The sequence below is a fragment of the Pterocles gutturalis genome, unplaced genomic scaffold, assembly GCF_000699245.1.
Source record: "Pterocles gutturalis isolate BGI_N339 unplaced genomic scaffold, ASM69924v1 scaffold21697, whole genome shotgun sequence".
In the NCBI taxonomy this organism is placed as follows: domain Eukaryota; kingdom Metazoa; phylum Chordata; class Aves; order Pterocliformes; family Pteroclidae; genus Pterocles; species Pterocles gutturalis.
The window spans coordinates 7,545-24,740 of record NW_010116011.1 but is presented as its reverse complement, the minus strand read 5'-3'; the positions used below and the strand labels follow the sequence as shown (position 1 = coordinate 24,740).

At 52.7% G+C, this 17,196-nt stretch overlaps 1 protein-coding gene across 1 annotated transcript in view; it reads left to right on the top strand.

The window, feature by feature from the left end:
- Positions 1-536: 536 nt before the first annotated feature.
- SMG6 (SMG6 nonsense mediated mRNA decay factor) overlaps positions 537-17,196 on the top strand; it is a gene marked incomplete at its 3' end in the record, with an annotated part of 18,490 nt that continues 1,830 nt past the window's right edge. Inside the window, exons 1-8 of the mRNA XM_010075383.1 lie at positions 537-2,293; positions 4,245-4,437; positions 5,119-5,229; positions 5,958-6,064; positions 7,195-7,273; positions 8,510-8,620; positions 9,248-9,460; positions 17,025-17,119. Coding sequence (XP_010073685.1) covers positions 537-2,293; positions 4,245-4,437; positions 5,119-5,229; positions 5,958-6,064; positions 7,195-7,273; positions 8,510-8,620; positions 9,248-9,460; positions 17,025-17,119 — 2,666 coding nt within the window. The remainder of the gene's footprint in view (positions 2,294-4,244; positions 4,438-5,118; positions 5,230-5,957; positions 6,065-7,194; positions 7,274-8,509; positions 8,621-9,247; positions 9,461-17,024; positions 17,120-17,196) is intronic.

The window sequence follows — 17,196 nt, the reverse complement described above, 5'->3', positions numbered from 1 at the left end:
TGGCTCGGGTGAGGCTCTGGTCGCGCGTTGCCTGGGCTGCGTTCTTGAACGAGGTTTTGTGTGAATACAGAGGGGAGGAGGGATCGCTGCTGAGCGGTGAGTAACGGGGAAGCCGTTGGAACTGGAGCCAGTCTGGGGGCAGAGCGGGGGCTGCTGGAGGAAGCAACGGGCGGAAAGGCTCCGGCAGCTGCCCTGGAACCCCTAACACCAAAACTTTCTGTCTGGTTCTTGCACGGGCTTTGTCCCAATCTCAGCTCGTGGGTGCTGTGAGGCAAAGCCTGTGCGGGATGTGTTTGTGAGTCAGGCCGAGGATTTGCTCAGCTTTCTTTTACTTTCTCATTTCCTGCTCTTGCTCTGTGATTTCCTGTAAAAGTTGACGGAGAATTTCAGATCTGTTTCTTTGGACTTGCCCTGAGGGCATTAGACTCTTTGCCTTTAATATTTCTCCTTGAGTATTCATCACCATATTTTTTTATTCACCCCTGTCTGGTTTGTGGTGGGAATAACTTTCTTCTCTCTGTTTTTCCCCAGAAAACATGAAGGAAGCAAAGGAGCCAAGGCATCGCAAAGACAACAGGCGCCCTGACCTGGAGATTTACAAGCCTGGCCTCTCCCGACTGAGGAGTAAACTTGTCCCACCAAAACACGAGGCCTCAGAGAAGGAGAGAAGCGGAGCTGAGGAGGAGAGTGCCGGTGACAAAGGCCCTTCGGGAGAAGGGGCTCCAGCCATGGAGGATTTCTGCAAAGGCGACAGCCCCAAGCAGAATGGTCCTTTGCAGAAAAATAAAGAGACAGAGTTTAAAGGTGGTCTTCAGAGCCAGGAGAACTTGTCCAAGCAGCCCACTCTGGATGAGTGGTGTCCCAAGACCACCAGGAGGACCAAGAAGCCGGACCAGCAAATCTACCAGCCTGGGAAACGCCTGCATTCAGCTGCTAGAGAATCATCCCTGCAGCCAGCTGTTGAGGAGGTCACCAGTAAGATGGAGCAGCTGAAAGTTGAGAGAGATGAAGAGACTGAGAAAGGGACTGGAAAAGACAATAATAGGAAAATCAAATCGAGCAAGGAGGATAGAGAGGGGAGCCAGGCGGGGGAAGGAGTAAAAGCCTCAAGGGGAGAAAAAGGAAGACAAGTAGAGCAAAGTGACCGGATAAGGAGAACAAGTGACGAGGTGATGCAGGGGAAGCTGGGCTCTACCAAGCGGTACTCCCGCTCTGACAAGCGGCGCAGCCGATACCGCACCTGCAGCACAAGCTCAGCCGGAAGCAACAACAGCGTAGATGGAGCCCCGCTTGTGGACGGGGTGGAGAGGCGGCAGGAGCGTGCCAGAGAAAGAATACGTCCTAGGAAGCAGCTCTCTGCATCCTCCACTGACTCCTTGGACGATGACAGAATTGATGAGGCAGAAGCATACGTCTCCAGTAGGAACTTGGACAAGAAAAAGTATTCAGAGCAGAGTCGAGCTTCTAGGAGTGAGAGTGACTGGAACAGCAACGGCAGGGAAGTCAAGGGACCCTTTCGAGTCACATTTGATAGCAAGACTCTGAACAGGGATGTCAGTCTGGCAGATACAGATAAAAAAAAGCCCCTGAAGGTATTTGTTAGTTGCAATGACTCAGAAGCTTTGGAGGCGAGGAGCCCGAGCAGAGAGCCACAAGGGAGGGGCCGTGGGATTCTGTTCCTGCCTGCCAACACAGACCTCTCTGCCAGCACCGCGGGCTCCCCTGAACCCACTCACCCCGGACCCAGGCTCCTGCTCGGTGGGGCTGGCTGTAAAGGCCCCCGAAGCCGCGGCCGGGGCGGCACCGCTCGCCGGCTGTGGGACCCAAACAACCCGGACCAAAAACCCGCCCTGAAGAGCCAGACTGCTCAGCTTCACTTCCTAGACACGGATGATGAAGTGAGCCCCACCTCCTGGGGGGAAGCCCGCCAGGCCCAGACATCTTACTATAAGTTCCAAAACTCCGACAACCCTTACTATTATCCTCGGGTCTCCGGCCAAGGCCCGCAGTATCCTTACGGCGGGTACTCCCTGCAGTATCCTGTGGGTCCAAGTAACGGCGTGTACCCAGGAGCCTATTACCCTGGGTACCCCGGCCAGGCGGGGCAGTACCTGTGTGGCCCGCTCCCCCCAACTCCTCTGAGTCCCAAAATGGAGCAGCAGATGCGGAACATGCAGCAGCAGGAGCTCAGCAAACTCCTCCGCGAGGCTGGGAATCAGGAGCAGCAGCTCAGCAATCTGCTTTCCAGAGACCGCATCAGCCCAGAGGGGCTGGAGAAGATGACCCAGCTGAGGTTTGTGGCTGTGCTGTAGAGGAGTGTGTGACCAAGTTATTTCCAGGGTGAACTGCTGCCAGAACTGTTATCTAGACAATGGTGTTCCTTGGGGCTTGAGTGGACTGGAAATGTTGATGTTGCAGGGACTGGGAGATGGGGCAGCAGCTTGCTAGCTTTTGGTGTGCTGGGGCTGTTTGTCCTGTGCCAGTGGTGTGCGGGTGTCAAGGAAACCGTGGGTGAGGACATAATTTGCCTGGGCTGGGAGCTAAGCTGTGGCTTCTTGTGGTTGTGGAATGTCTTTCCCACGTTGCAGGGACACTGCGGGGCAGAACAAGCACCTGTTGCAGCTTGTGGCTTTTTCTGGTTCTTGATGGAGCTGGTCTCTCTCAGTTCAGTGCTCGCATGTGCTTTCAGTATTTGCTGGCGAACTTCTGCTTTTTTACCTGTCCCCGGTTATCTGCTCTCTGATTTGCATTCTGGGCTTCAGGGGCAGCGACTGTCGGCTTGTGCTTGCGAAGCATTGCGTGGGTTCCTGATGCTGTGTGACAGTGACAGTGCTTTTCAAGCACTGTGTAGTTTTGCTCTTGACCCCACTGAACCCTGTGACATGCGGCGGGCCAGTGGGAGCAGCCTGGTGACGCCAGCCAGCGAGAGGGAAGTGATGCTGGTGCTCTGGAGGGGAGTTAACACGCCTGTAGCAAGTTCCTGCTTGGGATCTTTCATGTTTACTTTGACCTCTGTGTCTCTGGGGCTTCTCTGGAGGCTTATTTTCAGAGCTGGCTGGCAGCAGATCTAGCAGGTGAGCTCACATCAGGGCTTGCTCTGGGTTTTGGGGACTGGTGCTACAGACGACGGGGTGGGATGTATTTGCTCTTGAAGCAGCACTGGAGGTTCCAGGTCTTCCTCGAGGTGTCAAGGTCACCCAGAGCTGTCTTCTGGAGGGAAAGGAAAGACTGTGTGATGCTGCTGTGGCCTGTGTGAAGCCCACCCTGCCCTGGGAGCCTAAGTGTGGTTGGTCCTGTCCCCACCGGCAGTGTCCATCCATCCCTGCCAGCAGTGTCCATCCGTCCCCACGTGTCGCCTGCCTGTGTCCGAGTGCTGCCAGCCAGGCTGCGGAGCTGTGCTGGGCTCTCGGATGCGAGTCCTGCTTATCAGATGTCCACCTGCAGAAATGTCCGATCCCCTTGGTCGGTGTTTGTGCTGTCCAGGCGGGTGTGTGCAGGGTTTGGGGGCTGCGTGGGGTACAGCAGTTGAACCTTGTTCCGTGCTTTGCACAGGACCGCGCCAACATCCCTCTGTTATTCCGACGGGCTCTCCCAGGCGCTGCCATCTGGCTTGGCTCCAGCCTTTGCCATCCGCGTGGCTGGACTGTTTTCTGTTGGGCTCCAAGCATTTCAAGGGATAAGGCTGCCAAGGCAGTAACAGCTGAGGATCCCATTTACTGTAAACTTGCCCTGAACATTGCAGAGCTGTTTCTAGCCTGCAATTATTTTATTACATTCAGGGGAGGAATTCTGCTCCAGCATCCAGGCAAGGCTGGTGAGGGGAATGTGATTTCTGGGACTCTGAGGCTTGATTTCCTTCAGGTGCGGCGTTTCCCAGCTCTCATTCATTTTTGAGTAAGCAGGAGCTGACTTTCTGCTGTGTATTTGGGTTGGGTGGAAGGGAGATGGGGATTGTTTTAATGGCAAGACCTCTCCTGCCCCTCTGGTTCTTCGAGTGTTTGTTCCTGGCCCTGGGTAGCCAGACTTTGTGCTCAGAAGGAGCAGAGCCTGGCAGTACGTGCTTTCTCGGTGTTAGTATCAGGAGACACTTGAGCCTTGCCGTAGGAAAGCATCGATTTGCCGTAGCGTGCGATCCTGCTGAGCTGCTGACATCTCGTGCTTGTGGGTGGCTCAGCACGTGTTCCCGGGCAGCTCGGGCCAGGCTGGGCGGTTATGAGTTGACCTCTGGTTGTGTTTTGCTGTAGAGTGGAGATGCTGCAACTGTATGAACGGTGCATCCTGATGGATATCGAGTTCTCCGATACCCAGAATGTGGACCAGCTGCTATGGAAGAATGCGTTTTACCAGGTGATTGAGAAATTCCGGCAGCTTCTCAAGGACCCTCAAGGGGAAAATGCCCAAGAAATTCGGAACAAACTGCTCCAGCTTCTAGACGAGGTAAGAGAGAAACATTCCTGAACTCCACTAAACCTTTGAGTGGGACTGGCTGGTGTTTAGAATGGGATGGGAAACTGGACTTGATCCTGCTCATCTCCCTGGGTGCCTCAGGCCGTGCTTGTGCGAGGAGAATGCTCACATGACGATTTAGTGTGGCAGGTGTAGGTCCAGCTGGACATCTGTTATGATTTAAACCAGGCTTGTTTTGGTGTGTTTTATGTTAATTAGAAATTGATTTAAGCTAAAATGAAATGAACATCCTGAAGTGGAAATAAACAGAAGCATTCCTGGAGGTGTTTGTGCCATCGTTATCAAATTTGCTTAAAAGTCATTGCGTTAAACTGTGCGGCTCAGTTTACTCTTTGTAGCAGGTAGGTTGATGGATCCTAGAGGATGTTTTATAGAATTGGGTTGGTGGAAAGGGACTGCTGGAGGGCTTCAATCCAACCTCCTGCTTAAAGCAGGACTTCTCAGACTAGATCAGGTCAGTCTTGATTTTTGTCTTAGTCTTGAAAACCACTGAGGCTGGAGATCCCCCTGCCTCCCTGTTGTTTTCTGAAAAGAAACAGCCCAAACCTCGGGGAGTGGGACCTTCTTTCTTGCATATGGCAGGGATGGTGTGGTGATTTTGTTCTTGTTGTCAGAAAGATGGTAACATCCAAGCGTGTGTGTGTTTTGCAGGGCACTTCTTTTTTTGATGGCCTGCTCCAGAAGCTGCAGATGTCATACCAGTTCAAGCTGGAGGACTATATGGATGGGATGGCCATCCGCAGTAAACCTCTGAGGAAAATGGTAGGTTGGCTTCCTCCCGGAGACTTCTTATCCTGTTAATCATATGCAACGTGCTGAACTCAGTGTGCTGCCCCTGCCAAGAGGCAGGCAGCTGTACTCTGAACAGATGTCAGTATGTTTGCAAGGAATCTGTCTCAGCTGTTAGAGAATGTGTTGAACCAACTCTGGTGCATTAACATTTCTTGGCTTCCTTTGCAAAGAACTCTTTTTGTACCAGCTCTGTGACTGGGGCTGATAAAGGGAAAGAAGTGTCCAAAGGTACCCTGGCTTTGCCTTGGACATTGAACATCTCTTATTTCTGTCCATGAAATCCAGAACAATGAACAAGGAAAACTAACAGTTGCTCTGCTTCCCTGAGACTTGACAGTGTATTGCCCTGAGCTGTGAGTGCAGGTGCGAGGGACAGCTGGGACAGGATATTTGAGTCCAGCTCCATTCGCAGAGAGATGTGTTTGTCCAACAACTGTCCTCCTTAAATTGGTCGTGGACTGAACAACTCTCTCCTGGAGATGGGACATTGCTGTAAAAGAGGAGGTGTTTGGGGGATCAGCTTACCCTTAGAAATGCTGAACCAGTGCCGTGGAGCCTTGGCATTTCATTCTTCTGCCCTTTGGTGGGACCATCGGTGGCCTCCTCTTAGCTCTCTATGCCCTGGTGTGCTTACTGGGTTTTGCAAGTGAGCCAGGGCTGTGCGGGTCCCGCGTGATGTGCTGAATGCTTCTTTCCAGGTGAAGTACGCGCTGATCAGTGCTCAGAGGTGTATGATTTGTCAAGGGGACATTTGCCGATACAGAGAACAAGCAAATGACACTGCAAACTACGGCAAGGCACGCAGGTATTGTGTTCTTCACTGTAGCGCTGAGCACAGCTCTTCCTCTGTCTGCAAGGGGTGTATCTCATTTCACGCTTAAACTTGCCTCTAGCCAAAGAAGTCTTTCCATGCCTCTTTGTTGTATTGCAGTCCTATGAAGCCGAAAGATGTAGCGTAGGCTGTTTTGCTATCCCAGATTGCAAGCCAGCCGATCCAGCTGTCCTCCAGCCATCTAGTGTGGAAGTTGTCCTGTGCTGACCCTGCAGCAGGGAGGGTTTGTGCTGTTGAGGCTGGCAGACCGGCTGTTGTCCTCTCTTTTCAGCTAGGAGAGGTTCCCATATGTGTCCATATGTTCTCACTGTGTCAAGAGTTGCTGGCACTTGTTGCTTCCTGTCACTCTTTGTTTTGCCTGGAACACAGTCCTCTTTTTGGTGTATTTTCTGGAGGAGAGACTGATGGGGGAGCAAGTGAGCCCGGCATGGGGGATGGAGCCCTGAAATCTTGTGGAGGTTTGGAGAAGAGGGCAGGGAAAGCTGCCCCTTTTGCGTTGCATAGACATGGTGGAGTACGCTGAAATCTCAGGGAGGCTGGGGAGAACATAGTGGGTTCATGGTGTGCCTGAACAGTGTTGGTGGATCCGTGTGGCATGATGTATGCTGGAGAGTGGATAATACAATAGAGGGAAAATAGGAGAATGGAGGGATGAATGGACTGCCACCAAACAGATGCCTCTTCTGTTGGGAGGATTAAGTATCTTGCAAATATGGGAATGCGGAGGGTTTGATCCCAGCTATCATGGAGCGAAAAAGGGGACTGAGAGAGAAATATTCTGTGAATAGTCTTCTCTGTGCCTGAAGCTGCATGGGGGACAGCTCGCTGGGTCTGGCTAAGTGCTCATCTTCAGGCTGAGCCAAGAACATTTCTTTCTGCAGCTGTATCTGCTCCTCTCTCTTGTCCTGTGCCTTGCCTGCCTCTCCGGCCGGGTGCCGGCTCGCTGCCTGTGCGCGCTCTTGCAGGCAGAGGGCACTTGTGCAAAGGGCCGGTTCCCTGCGGGACTGCCAGCACTGAGAGGGGAATTCTGTGCCCTGAACAGGAAGGAAGGCAACCTGGTGTCCTTTCAGTAAACCTCTCTCTCTGGTTCTTCCCTTCCTCAGCTGGTACCTGAAGGCTCAGCAAATTGCTCCCAAAAACGGCCGCCCGTACAACCAGCTGGCGCTTCTGGCCATCTACACGGTAAGGTGCTCATCGTGCAAGGATGTAGCAAGCGTAGGGAGAGCCTCTGGGACAGCTCTGAGATTCCATCCAGTGGAGAAAGGCATTGTTTAGGGCAGTGCTCCCAGATGCTTTTTTAAAAAAAAGAAAAAAGCTGATGGCAGGATGTGCTGTGTGGATTGCAGCTGCTGTGGCTTCAGGCAGCTTTGTTAGATGCACGCTGCTCCCTTAGGCTGTCGGCATTTTGGGGACTGTTCTGTGGGCTGTTGAGAGTGCAAATGTCTTAAAAGTGGGTTGTGTTTAAATTTTTGAGATTTTTGTGCTCAAGACCATGCTGTCAGGAGGATGCTGTTTCTGTTTGCCATGTCTGCGCTGAACCTGTGGGCGCTGGTCTAAGCAACATCCACGTGCGACTTTCTTAGGTTTCAGCTTTGCTGGCTACTCCAGCCATACAGGAAAACTTATTTCAAGGAAGATGTGACAACAGATAATGGAAACATCAGGCTGGGACATGGGAGCTGGTAGGGACCTGCCTGTTTGCAACACTGAAAGATGTTGGATTAAAACAGAGCTGTTGAGAAGGACATTTCCTTTGTGGCTGGGAATGACCTTTCTGACTCCCGGTGTGGGGTTTGGAGCGGCAAAGTGTCCTTCCCTCTGTGGACATGTGGGTGGGTTGTGCGTCTCAGTAGCATAAAGATTTCTCACAGTAGTCCCTGTGGCCAGCCTGTGGGAGAAAAGATGCAGAGAAGTTGCTGGAGCACGCAGGGAGTAGCCCAGCGGCAGGGGGGGGGGGGGGGGCATCCTGCCCCTCCACCCACAGGAGTCTGGCAAACCCGCCAGGTCTTCCTGGGCCTCTGCTCTTTGTAAAACTCCTGTGGAGTCGTTTGCATGTTCATAGTGATGTTGAAAGGAATTATTTCCTGGTGAGAGACTGGTTTGTGTCAGCGTTGGGGTTGACGGCTTCTGTAGAAGCTGCAGGACTGGAGTAACGGAATCGACAGGCTGCGGTGTCACCTGCGCTCCCTAACCCTGGCAAAGGGCTCGTGCTTTGTGCTGGTGGTTGTAGGTAGCTGTGAACGTGGATGGAGGGTTTGAGGTCCTACTTGTAGTGTTTGTTAGCAGGTCTGTCTGTCCCAGAAGGTGTTGAGGGAGAAGGTACGTGGATTGAGGGATGAGGAAGGCACAGAACGTGGGAGGGTGGCTCTGAATGCCCCAGAACGAATGGCAGCTCTGAGTCTGGTTGTGTTTTTGCAGAGGAGGAAGCTAGATGCTGTCTACTATTACATGCGCAGTCTGGCTGCGAGCAACCCCATCCTCACGGCCAAAGAGAGCCTCATGAGTCTGTTTGAAGAGACAAAACGCAAGGTGGGTCTTGGGGCTGGGCTGGGGGGCTGCTAACTGTCCTGTGCTGGAGAGCTGTGATCCAGAGAGGAGCCTGAGGGTGGCCTTTGGACTTGGAGTCACCACTTATCTACTAAAAAATCCTATATTGGGTGTTGATGAGAGAGGCAGCCTTCAGAATGATGGTGTCCTTTCTGCCTCTCCTCAGGCTGCTTTTGGGGATGTCTGGGCAGCTGAATCTCTTGTTTCTGGGTCACAAACTGTTAAAACAGCCAAGCTCAGCGAGGGCTGGAGGTTGCTGTGGTTTGCAGCATGGCCTTGGCATGCAGCATGATCATTGCCTTATTCCGTAGGTGCCCCACACTTATGGGGGTGACAAGAGAGGCTGCGGTCACCTTGTGCCCCAGAGGGTCACCCCAGGTCAAAGCTGGCTGCCACACGCTGCTGGGACTGGACACAGCTTTTCTTGTCCCAGGGCAGTCAGAGTAGAAAACCTCTTGCCTGTAGTGTCAGAATCCAAATTCTGGACCTGTCAGTGAGTTCCTGTGGTTCTGAAGCAGGGGGGAGGGCTGATTTCTGCCTGTAAATGAAGTGATGCCCTTTTCCTGATCTGTAATCCCGAGGTGATCTGAATCTGTCCTGTCCGCCCAGGCTGAGCAGATGGAGCAGAGGAAACATGAGGTGCTGGAGCTGAGCCCCAGCTGCCGGGGGAAGAGCAAGAAGTCCACATTGCGACAAGTTGGAGATGATGCCACGCGGCTGGAGATCTGGATCCATCCTTCCCACCCCCGCTCCTCCCAGGGCCACGAGTCCGGCAGGGATTCTGAGCAGGACAACGGTCTTGGGAACCTCAGCCCCAGCGACGTGAGTACTGCAGGAGGCAGCAGTTGGCTTTGGTGTCATGTGTTTGGAATGCAGTGGAATGACACTGGATCTGTTTTGCTTTCCTGTTGCTAAATTTTCCAGTGTTTTGGCTTCCCCTATGGGAGCTGTGCCTGGGTCAGGATGAGGAGCTGGTGACCTCGTGCCTCTCATGTTTAAGGCATGTTGTTACCATCCGTTTCTTGGCAGCGTGTGCTGGTGTGGCTGATGCGGAATAGGAGAGGCACAAACAGAAGATGCTGTAAAGTGCCTCTGCTGAGGGCTCTAACTTGGGTGAGGCTGCCGGTGGGAAATGAGGTCAGACGCTGAAGACCGGGGCTAACAGTGACCCTGTGGGCTCTGAGGCTTGTTCTGCAAGTGGGTCACTTGTCCCCGTGCCAGATGATTGGAGGTTTGCACAGGGAATGTGAAAACCATGGTTTTATTTTCCAGTGTAGGTGACATATTTGCGTTTCTTGTTCTGCTGAGAGGCCACACCGGTGCCTTTCTTTTGCAAGGATAAAAAAATAATTGGCTAACGGTGTCTCTCCTGAGTCTGTTCGAGCTCTGTACCTTGCAAGAGGAGCCCGAGCAAGCTCTGTTTGTCAGGCACAGGAATGCAGGCGAAGGCAGTGGTGGTTGGGAGCTCATCCTCCAGGAATCCTTGCACCGCTTTGGCACTTGCGGCTCGCAAGAGAACTTGCCAGGGAGCTCTGGGCTGCCTGTCCTAAAATGGCTGTTGAGGATGTGAGTTTAGCGGGACTGGGAAGACCTTCTCCACATACTGCGGGGCCCAGAGCTGCTCAGATACGATTGCGCTTTTATAAGTAGTTTGTGACTTCAGCTGGGTGGAACTGGCGTGAAGTCTTGGAGCTTTGCAAGATAAGCTCTGGCACAGAGCTGAAGCATTTTTCAGACGTTACTGCCCTTGGTTGTTTTCCCTCTCCTCAGCTTCTCTTCTGGAGACCTTTGCTTCCTCGGCATCAGGGATGGGAACGTGCCAAGCTTTTGCCTCTCCATAAATCATTGATGAAGATGCTTTGACATAAGGTGCTGTGGGTGTTGTTGAGGCACTAGGGGTTTCTCTTTTGCAGCGCTCACAGGTGAGGTAGCGTGGCCGCTAGCAGAGCAGGGGGCAGCGATGTCTGGTTGTTCAGAGCACAGCGCTGTTTGCTCGAGCTTGCCCTGGCTCTGCTCGATGGAGAGCTGTGCTCTCTGCAGTGCAGGTTTGCTGGCAACGCCTGTACAGATTGTGTCTGATTGCTACCATTAGTCTTGATTTCTTCATCTGATTGAAATGTTGGCTTCTGGAAAGCATGAGTTTTCTGATGGTGAAGAGTTTGCAGGCTCAGAGATATGACGGCAGAAGGGCAGGGGGAGCTGCGGGCTCAGGTTTGGGCACTGCTGGTTTTGGCAGCCAAGATGTTTGCAGTCTCTGCCCTCTGCGGTGCAGCACTCCTTGTGTTGACACAACCGCTTACGGGGCTGCGCTGCGGCCACGTTACTGAACTGATCTGGATCAAAAATAACCGGGTGAAAAGGAAACCTGGAGATCAGTGTGGCTGCCAATGCTCCTGTGCGGTGGAGCTGTGGCTGGATAAAAGCAGCAGCTCTTCGGGAAGCTCTGGCCTCCGTGGTCCTTGGAGCTGTAGCCTCTTACTTCTTCCTCGCTGCATCTCTGGGTAGTTTGCAGCAAATTCTCCAGAAAGGAGCGGAGCAGTCGGGGTGTTGCCACTGTGTGGCACTGTTTGGCCTTGGAAGGGCCCAGCCTGGGCCCTGGTGCTGGCAGCACCTCTGCCCCACATCGCCAGGCCGGGCGGAAAAGGGAACAGCTCCTTTCCCAGGGGATGTGTGCCAGTGTTTACGTGTCATTTTGGGGAAATGAGTGTAAATTGTGTCATCGGCTTCTTGGGCCCTTCCTTGCCAGCTTTAGCCCTTGGGAAGGCTGAGCCAAGCCGTGTTCTGTCGTTTGTGCTGACGGCTGTGCTCCGCAGGCAGCTCCTCGGGCATCAGGCTTTATGGCTGCTGTTCCTGGGTCAGAGAAGGGAAGGGAATTTTACAGGGTAGAATAGGAAAGTGCTCAGCTTCCAGAAGCCGCATAACACCGCAAGTACAGACCCTAACAGCTCTGGATGTGTGCTGGCCAGAAGCAAGGGAGAGAGGCTCTTTCTGCCTTTCAGACAGAGGCTGTTGCTTCAAACTCAGTCCAAGACAAAGGTGTTTTTACTTTGGAGATGCTGGCTGTTTCACAGGTGACAATAAATTAATCTGGGATGTTTTACGTCCTCAATGGTCACTTTCTTAATTGTGCAGGCAGTTAGGTGCCAGTCCTGTGTCGTGGCACGCTTACAGGAAGATGCTGAACGATGACTCTTGGGTCCTGCTGATGTGCACACTGTCCCCAACAGCGAGCAGAGCCTGCTCAGCACGTGCTTGCTCGGCTCTTCTTGGTGCTGACTTTTCTTTTTCCTCCTGTAGCCCTGTACAAAGACACAAACATCATTACTTTCTTTGAGGGTTAGGAAGCAGCTGAATGGAGTTAGCAAGGTGTGATGGTAGTCGGCAGAAGGGCAGCTCGCACTGCAGCTGTTGCTGTGACAAGGGAAGGCGGCGGGCAGAGCTGGCAGTTTGCCGTGGCACTGCGTGGTTAGGTAGGGGTTTGTCAGAGCTACTTCTTTCGCAGTTTGCTACGTCATATTTTCTAGGAAGATGCGGAACTGGAAGAACGTGCTGTATATCCGTATAGATTTAAACTGGAAGAGGGCAGATTTAGACTAGATATAAAGAAGAAATGTTTCCCTGTGCGGGTGGTGAGACACTGGCCCAGGTTGCCCAGAGAAGCTGTGGATGCCCCATCCCTGGAGGGGTTCAAGACCAGGCTGGATGAGGCTTTGAGCAACCTGGGCTAGTGGGAGGTGTCCCTGCCCATGACAGGGGGTGAAACTGGATCATCTTTCAGGTCCCTTCCAACCCAAACCCTTCTGTGATTCTATGATTCTGTCTGCACCGAGGGGCGTGCGTCTCTGTGTGGCCCCCTCCTCCATGGCTGGGTTTGACACTGCTGGCACGGAGGCCATGGGACAGTTTCAAAGCGAGTTGAAGAAGTGTTTGGGTTGCAGCCTGGCTGTTTAGTGCTTAGGGTTTTGTCTGTTATGCCCGCAGCCTTTTGGGGTTTCATTCTATGAATGGCTCTTCTCTGGGGTCCCTTACACGTTGCGTGTTCCTAGGTGTGCAATGGGAAGAGAGTCCAGGCTGACCCAATGCCCTGTTACCTGGCACTGTTGGGTCACTTTGTGTAGGATTCCAATAAGAAATGCAAAAGAAGAGGCTGAACCAGTGAGCGTTTGTGTCACTTTTTAAAAAAAACAGCTGGATAGGGCAATGTGAGCTGAAGAGCTGAGTCTCTGCCACTGTTTTCATTTGCCGTGGGTCCATACCGATCTGAAGTCTGATAGTACCGTACGCGGCTTACTGCGCAGACTGAGAGTTGGTAAAGCAAACAGGGCAAACGTGCCGTCAGTCTCTTGAGAAAGTGTTAATATTACACGGAGTTTGAGATTTTAATCACCCCTGTCAGGAAACGCTGAGTTAAGGTTCCCACAGTTGCTATTGCCCGCTGCCTGCGCTCTGCAGTAGATACTTCCTCGTGTTATCACGCTGCGTGCGTGCGCTAATAAAGATCGCTCCAGAGCTGCAGCTGAGATTAGGGAAAAGAGGTTTTCCCTTGGCACAACAGTAATTGGATAATACTTCTCTCCAGATGTCTGAATACTTTAGCATCATTAAAGAATTAAGTCTCCTAGCCTCTTTGTGAGAGGTCAATCTTGTCGAGCCATCAAAAGTTTGGTAAGGCCACCCAAAAAAACTTGTAGGAAAGCTAAGGCCAGAGTCAGGATCTGCTCTCTCAGCCCTGTGCGTCGGCTGCGGGAACCTTCCCGTTTCCCCTCAGCCTGCTGGTTAGGGCCAGAGGTGTTGCATTTGCCTGGTGCTGGGTGCCCGCGGAGCACCAACCCCTTTGCTATAGCAGAGAAATTGTGGTGGAATCATGAGCTCTGAAGTTCAGAGCAGGTTTCAACCTCCGTTTCTGTACAGAGGCTTTCTCAGCAGCAGGGAGGATGGGCAGTGCATCAGGGTTTCCACAAGTGAGCAGTAAATACCACCAGGAGGTCTATCAAAAAAAAAAAAAAAAGGGCAAAGTTCTCTCAATAGGCTGAACGTCGAGGGTTTCTTACTTTTGTGTTTCTTCTTTCTTGCCTGCTGTGCTCTTCTTTGGAGGCTGATTCCATGTTCAGGTGTCACTGTGCAGGTACCAGGGGATGGAGCGGCGATGTGGAAGCTGTGAGCAGTCCATATCTTTGGGTGCTTGTTTTCATTTCCCTTCAGATGAGTAGTGCTAGTCTCTTTTGGAACCCCTCGTCTCCTTCCATCTCCCAAGACCTAGAAAATCAGACGAGTGCCGTGCACGCAGGGAAGCGGTCCTCTGCAGCTAGGTGAGGGCACTCCCTGTCTTCTCAAAGCAGCGGAGGCTGTGGGAGCTCTCCTGCTTTTTTCCCTCGAGGTCAGGATTCAGCTAACTGGGAACCTAGCCAGCAATGCCTGCCTGGGGCTATCTTCATGACTTGCTCTGATTTGTTTCTTTCTGAGATGAGACATCTCTAAGGATTCTCACCTTCTGCCTTTCTGGGTTCCTCTTTCCTGCTTAGTTTTGTCTGACGTGTGCACCGTGATGCTGTGTCCACTCGCACTTCTGCAGCCCAGTTGTGGTGCAAGGCAGGAGAAGGCACTTTTGGGAACACCTGTGCATCTGGGAGCACTGGGGAGTCCTCTGGGCTGCCCAACATCTTGCCTCAACAGAGGCCGTATGTCCTTAGTGAGAATGGTCACTCTCTTAGTCAGCTCCTGCCTGCTTCACATCCCTTTTCCTTGGCGTGCTTATTTCTGCTCTGGTGCCCGTTCCCCTTGGGCAGCAGCCGCTGGGGTGGCTGGGCTGGCTCCTTCTCCTGGCTGCTTTCAGTTGGTGCAGTTTCTCCTCCGGGGGAGCTGTCTCCTGGGCTCTGCATCTGGAGAGGGGTGCTTCCAGGGAGCAGCGGGATGAAACCTCACGTTAGTCTGGTGGCAGCTTTGGTGGGGGCTTCTTGGCCATTTTGCTCCATCAGCCTGTCCCTTGCTTGGGCTGGTCGCACCCAGGAGCGGCAGTTACCTGTGTTCAGAGTTTGGGTTGCCTTTTGTCACTCCCTGCTGTCCCTCAGAGCGCCTGGTTTGTTGAAGGCTGTTGTGGTGTGAGCTGGGTGTTTGTGAGCGTGGCCCAGCTTTGCTCGTGCAAATACACCGCAGAGGCACGTGTGTTCCCAGAGAGCGGCTCCCTTCGCTCTCGGCTCTTTTCTCGCCTTGTAACTCTTTTCCATTACACACGTCTAGAAATAAGAGACAGGCAAAAGTGGAGGTGCTGTATCTCTGCAGTGATGGCCATTCTTCCGTACAGGTGTGTGGATAAGAGGCTGCTTGGGAAACTCATTGTTTCTTGGGCTGGGTGGTGGGAGCATTTTTCTGCCCTGCCAGCGTGGCCGGGTGGTTCTTCTCAGGACGGTGGAAGATGAGGCTTGATCTTTTCTCTTCCATGAAGAATCTTAATGAATAATCCCTGCTGGCTGAAGTACAGGGCTCCCTCATTTACTGCCTCCGTGGTCCCAGGTGGGAAAAGTGCTCAAAAAGGTCCATTTTTAAGAGCCTCTGATCTGGAAGATCAGTCCAGGCTGCGGGGGCTGTGGCTCTGGTTTAGCTGGGCAGTGTCCAAGCGCAGGCATGCCCGCCTTCCCCCCGCTGCTGGGACAGGGCTCCCCAAAAGGTGACCCTGTGGGCTGCACACGATGCCCCAAAAGCCTGTGCTGACTCTTGCGTGCTTTCAGGGCTTTTTTTGAACCCAACACTATGTACCTGTGCAGAGAGCGGAGGGACTGGAATCCACCAGACCAGCAGTGCCTGGAGGTGCCCAGCGGGTTTATCATCTACTCACGCCTGTTAAACCTCTGAGTCACACCAGACCAGTGGTGTAGGTGTGTCCCCAAAGGGAGGGGACACACGAGGGAGGGTCCCCTTGGTTTTTCTCAATGCATGAGCCAGTCGCAGGATATACACAAGGTCTAACAGCAAGGCTGGCTGCCATCAGTGCCTTGTCCCAACAAGGTGGCTTGTGTTGGGTCAGGAAGTTTGTCTCTGCTACGGTTCGGTGCTCTCTGGTATTTGACGTGAGTGGTCCTGTCCGTGGTCTGCCCGTGCTGTCAAGGGAAGGCAGCGCTTTCCCTCCAGCCTGCTGCTTGTTGCTGTGTTGGATCCACACCTTTGCCATGCTGTGAGCCGCTGCTGAGCCTCCCCTGCGGCACAGAAATGAGCAGAGCATCTCTCGAGGTGGGAATGTTGGGCACTAGCATACAGCTAAAGGCTGCCCCTCCTTATTTCTCTCCGTTACCCACCATCCACATGAAAAAGCAGCAAGAGGTGTTGCATCCCCTCAAGAGGGACTTGAGAAGGAGAAACCTGGCATTCCCTCTGTCCCTCCGAGGCAGTCTCCTTTCCTCACCGCCCCCCCCCAAGCTTGCAGGAAGCTGTTGGGTTTGGTTACTCATTCGTGGAGGTCAGGACTAGGTCTGGGGTTTTTTTCCCTTGGTGTTTAGGAAACGGTTTACAAACTGTTTTGAGCACAGGGGAGCTGGTAGCGTGCGAACGAGGCTCATACTGCTGGACTTGTGTTAATTCTCTGCCCTACCGCTTTTTCTGTAATCTCTTTCTCGGTTGGCAGCGTGAATATTTCTGAGTGCTTTCCCCAGCCTGCAACCCCTCCGCCTCCTAATATGACCTCGGTCACCAAACCACCTTGGGGCTTTATTTTTACTCTAGCCGTTTTGTTTCGCGTGGTAAGGTTGGTTTCTTTCCCCTAGCAGCGAGAAGACTTCTCTTCGGAGGAAGTAAAAGAGTGCCAGGCTGCAGTTGAAGCTGGTTAAACACAAACCACACTTCTAGCCTCTCTGGGTTTGAGACGTGACATTCAGCCATGCAGCTTCGCACTGCCTTGTTTTGCCCGCCACTTGTGCACCCCTCTGTGCACTTAACTTTTTTAATAAACTCTGCTATTTACTTTAAAATGCCGGTGAAAACCTTCTCAGCTGCAGTTCCTGCATTAGCAATCCAACCAGAAATGCTGTTGCACCTTGTCCAGGCTCGTGATCTTCAGTGGATGCTCAGCGCTGCTCTGCTAAAGCTCCCGGAGCTCGGCGGAGCTCGCAGCGCCTGGTTACCGATTTAGCCTGTGCACACATGTCGTGTAGAACCCACATGTTGCTTTCCAGCGCAGCTTGACCTTTTGTCACTACCCAGAAAGTGAAGGCTAAGCTATCGGTAAGAGTTTCCAGAAGTTGGTGTTGATCTCTCTCTCTTTTTTTATTTTTTTTAATTTTTTTTTTCCTTTTCTTTTTAGACCACGTTGGTGGTTTTATTTAACTGTGAAGAACAAGGCAGGCACTAATGTTACTTGAATGGGAGAGACACCAACATGTTCTCTTTCCGGTAACAGGCATCTGGTGCTAATGTGTCTAGAAGTATCGTGGTGGATCAGAGGTGGGATCGCCGCGAGGACATCAGTGACATGCCTGTGCGAGGGGCTCTGCTGTAACCCAGTGCTCGGAGAGGCTGCGGTGAGGGGGGGGTGAGACTCCCCCTTCCAACAAGCTTCTCGTACCCTAACC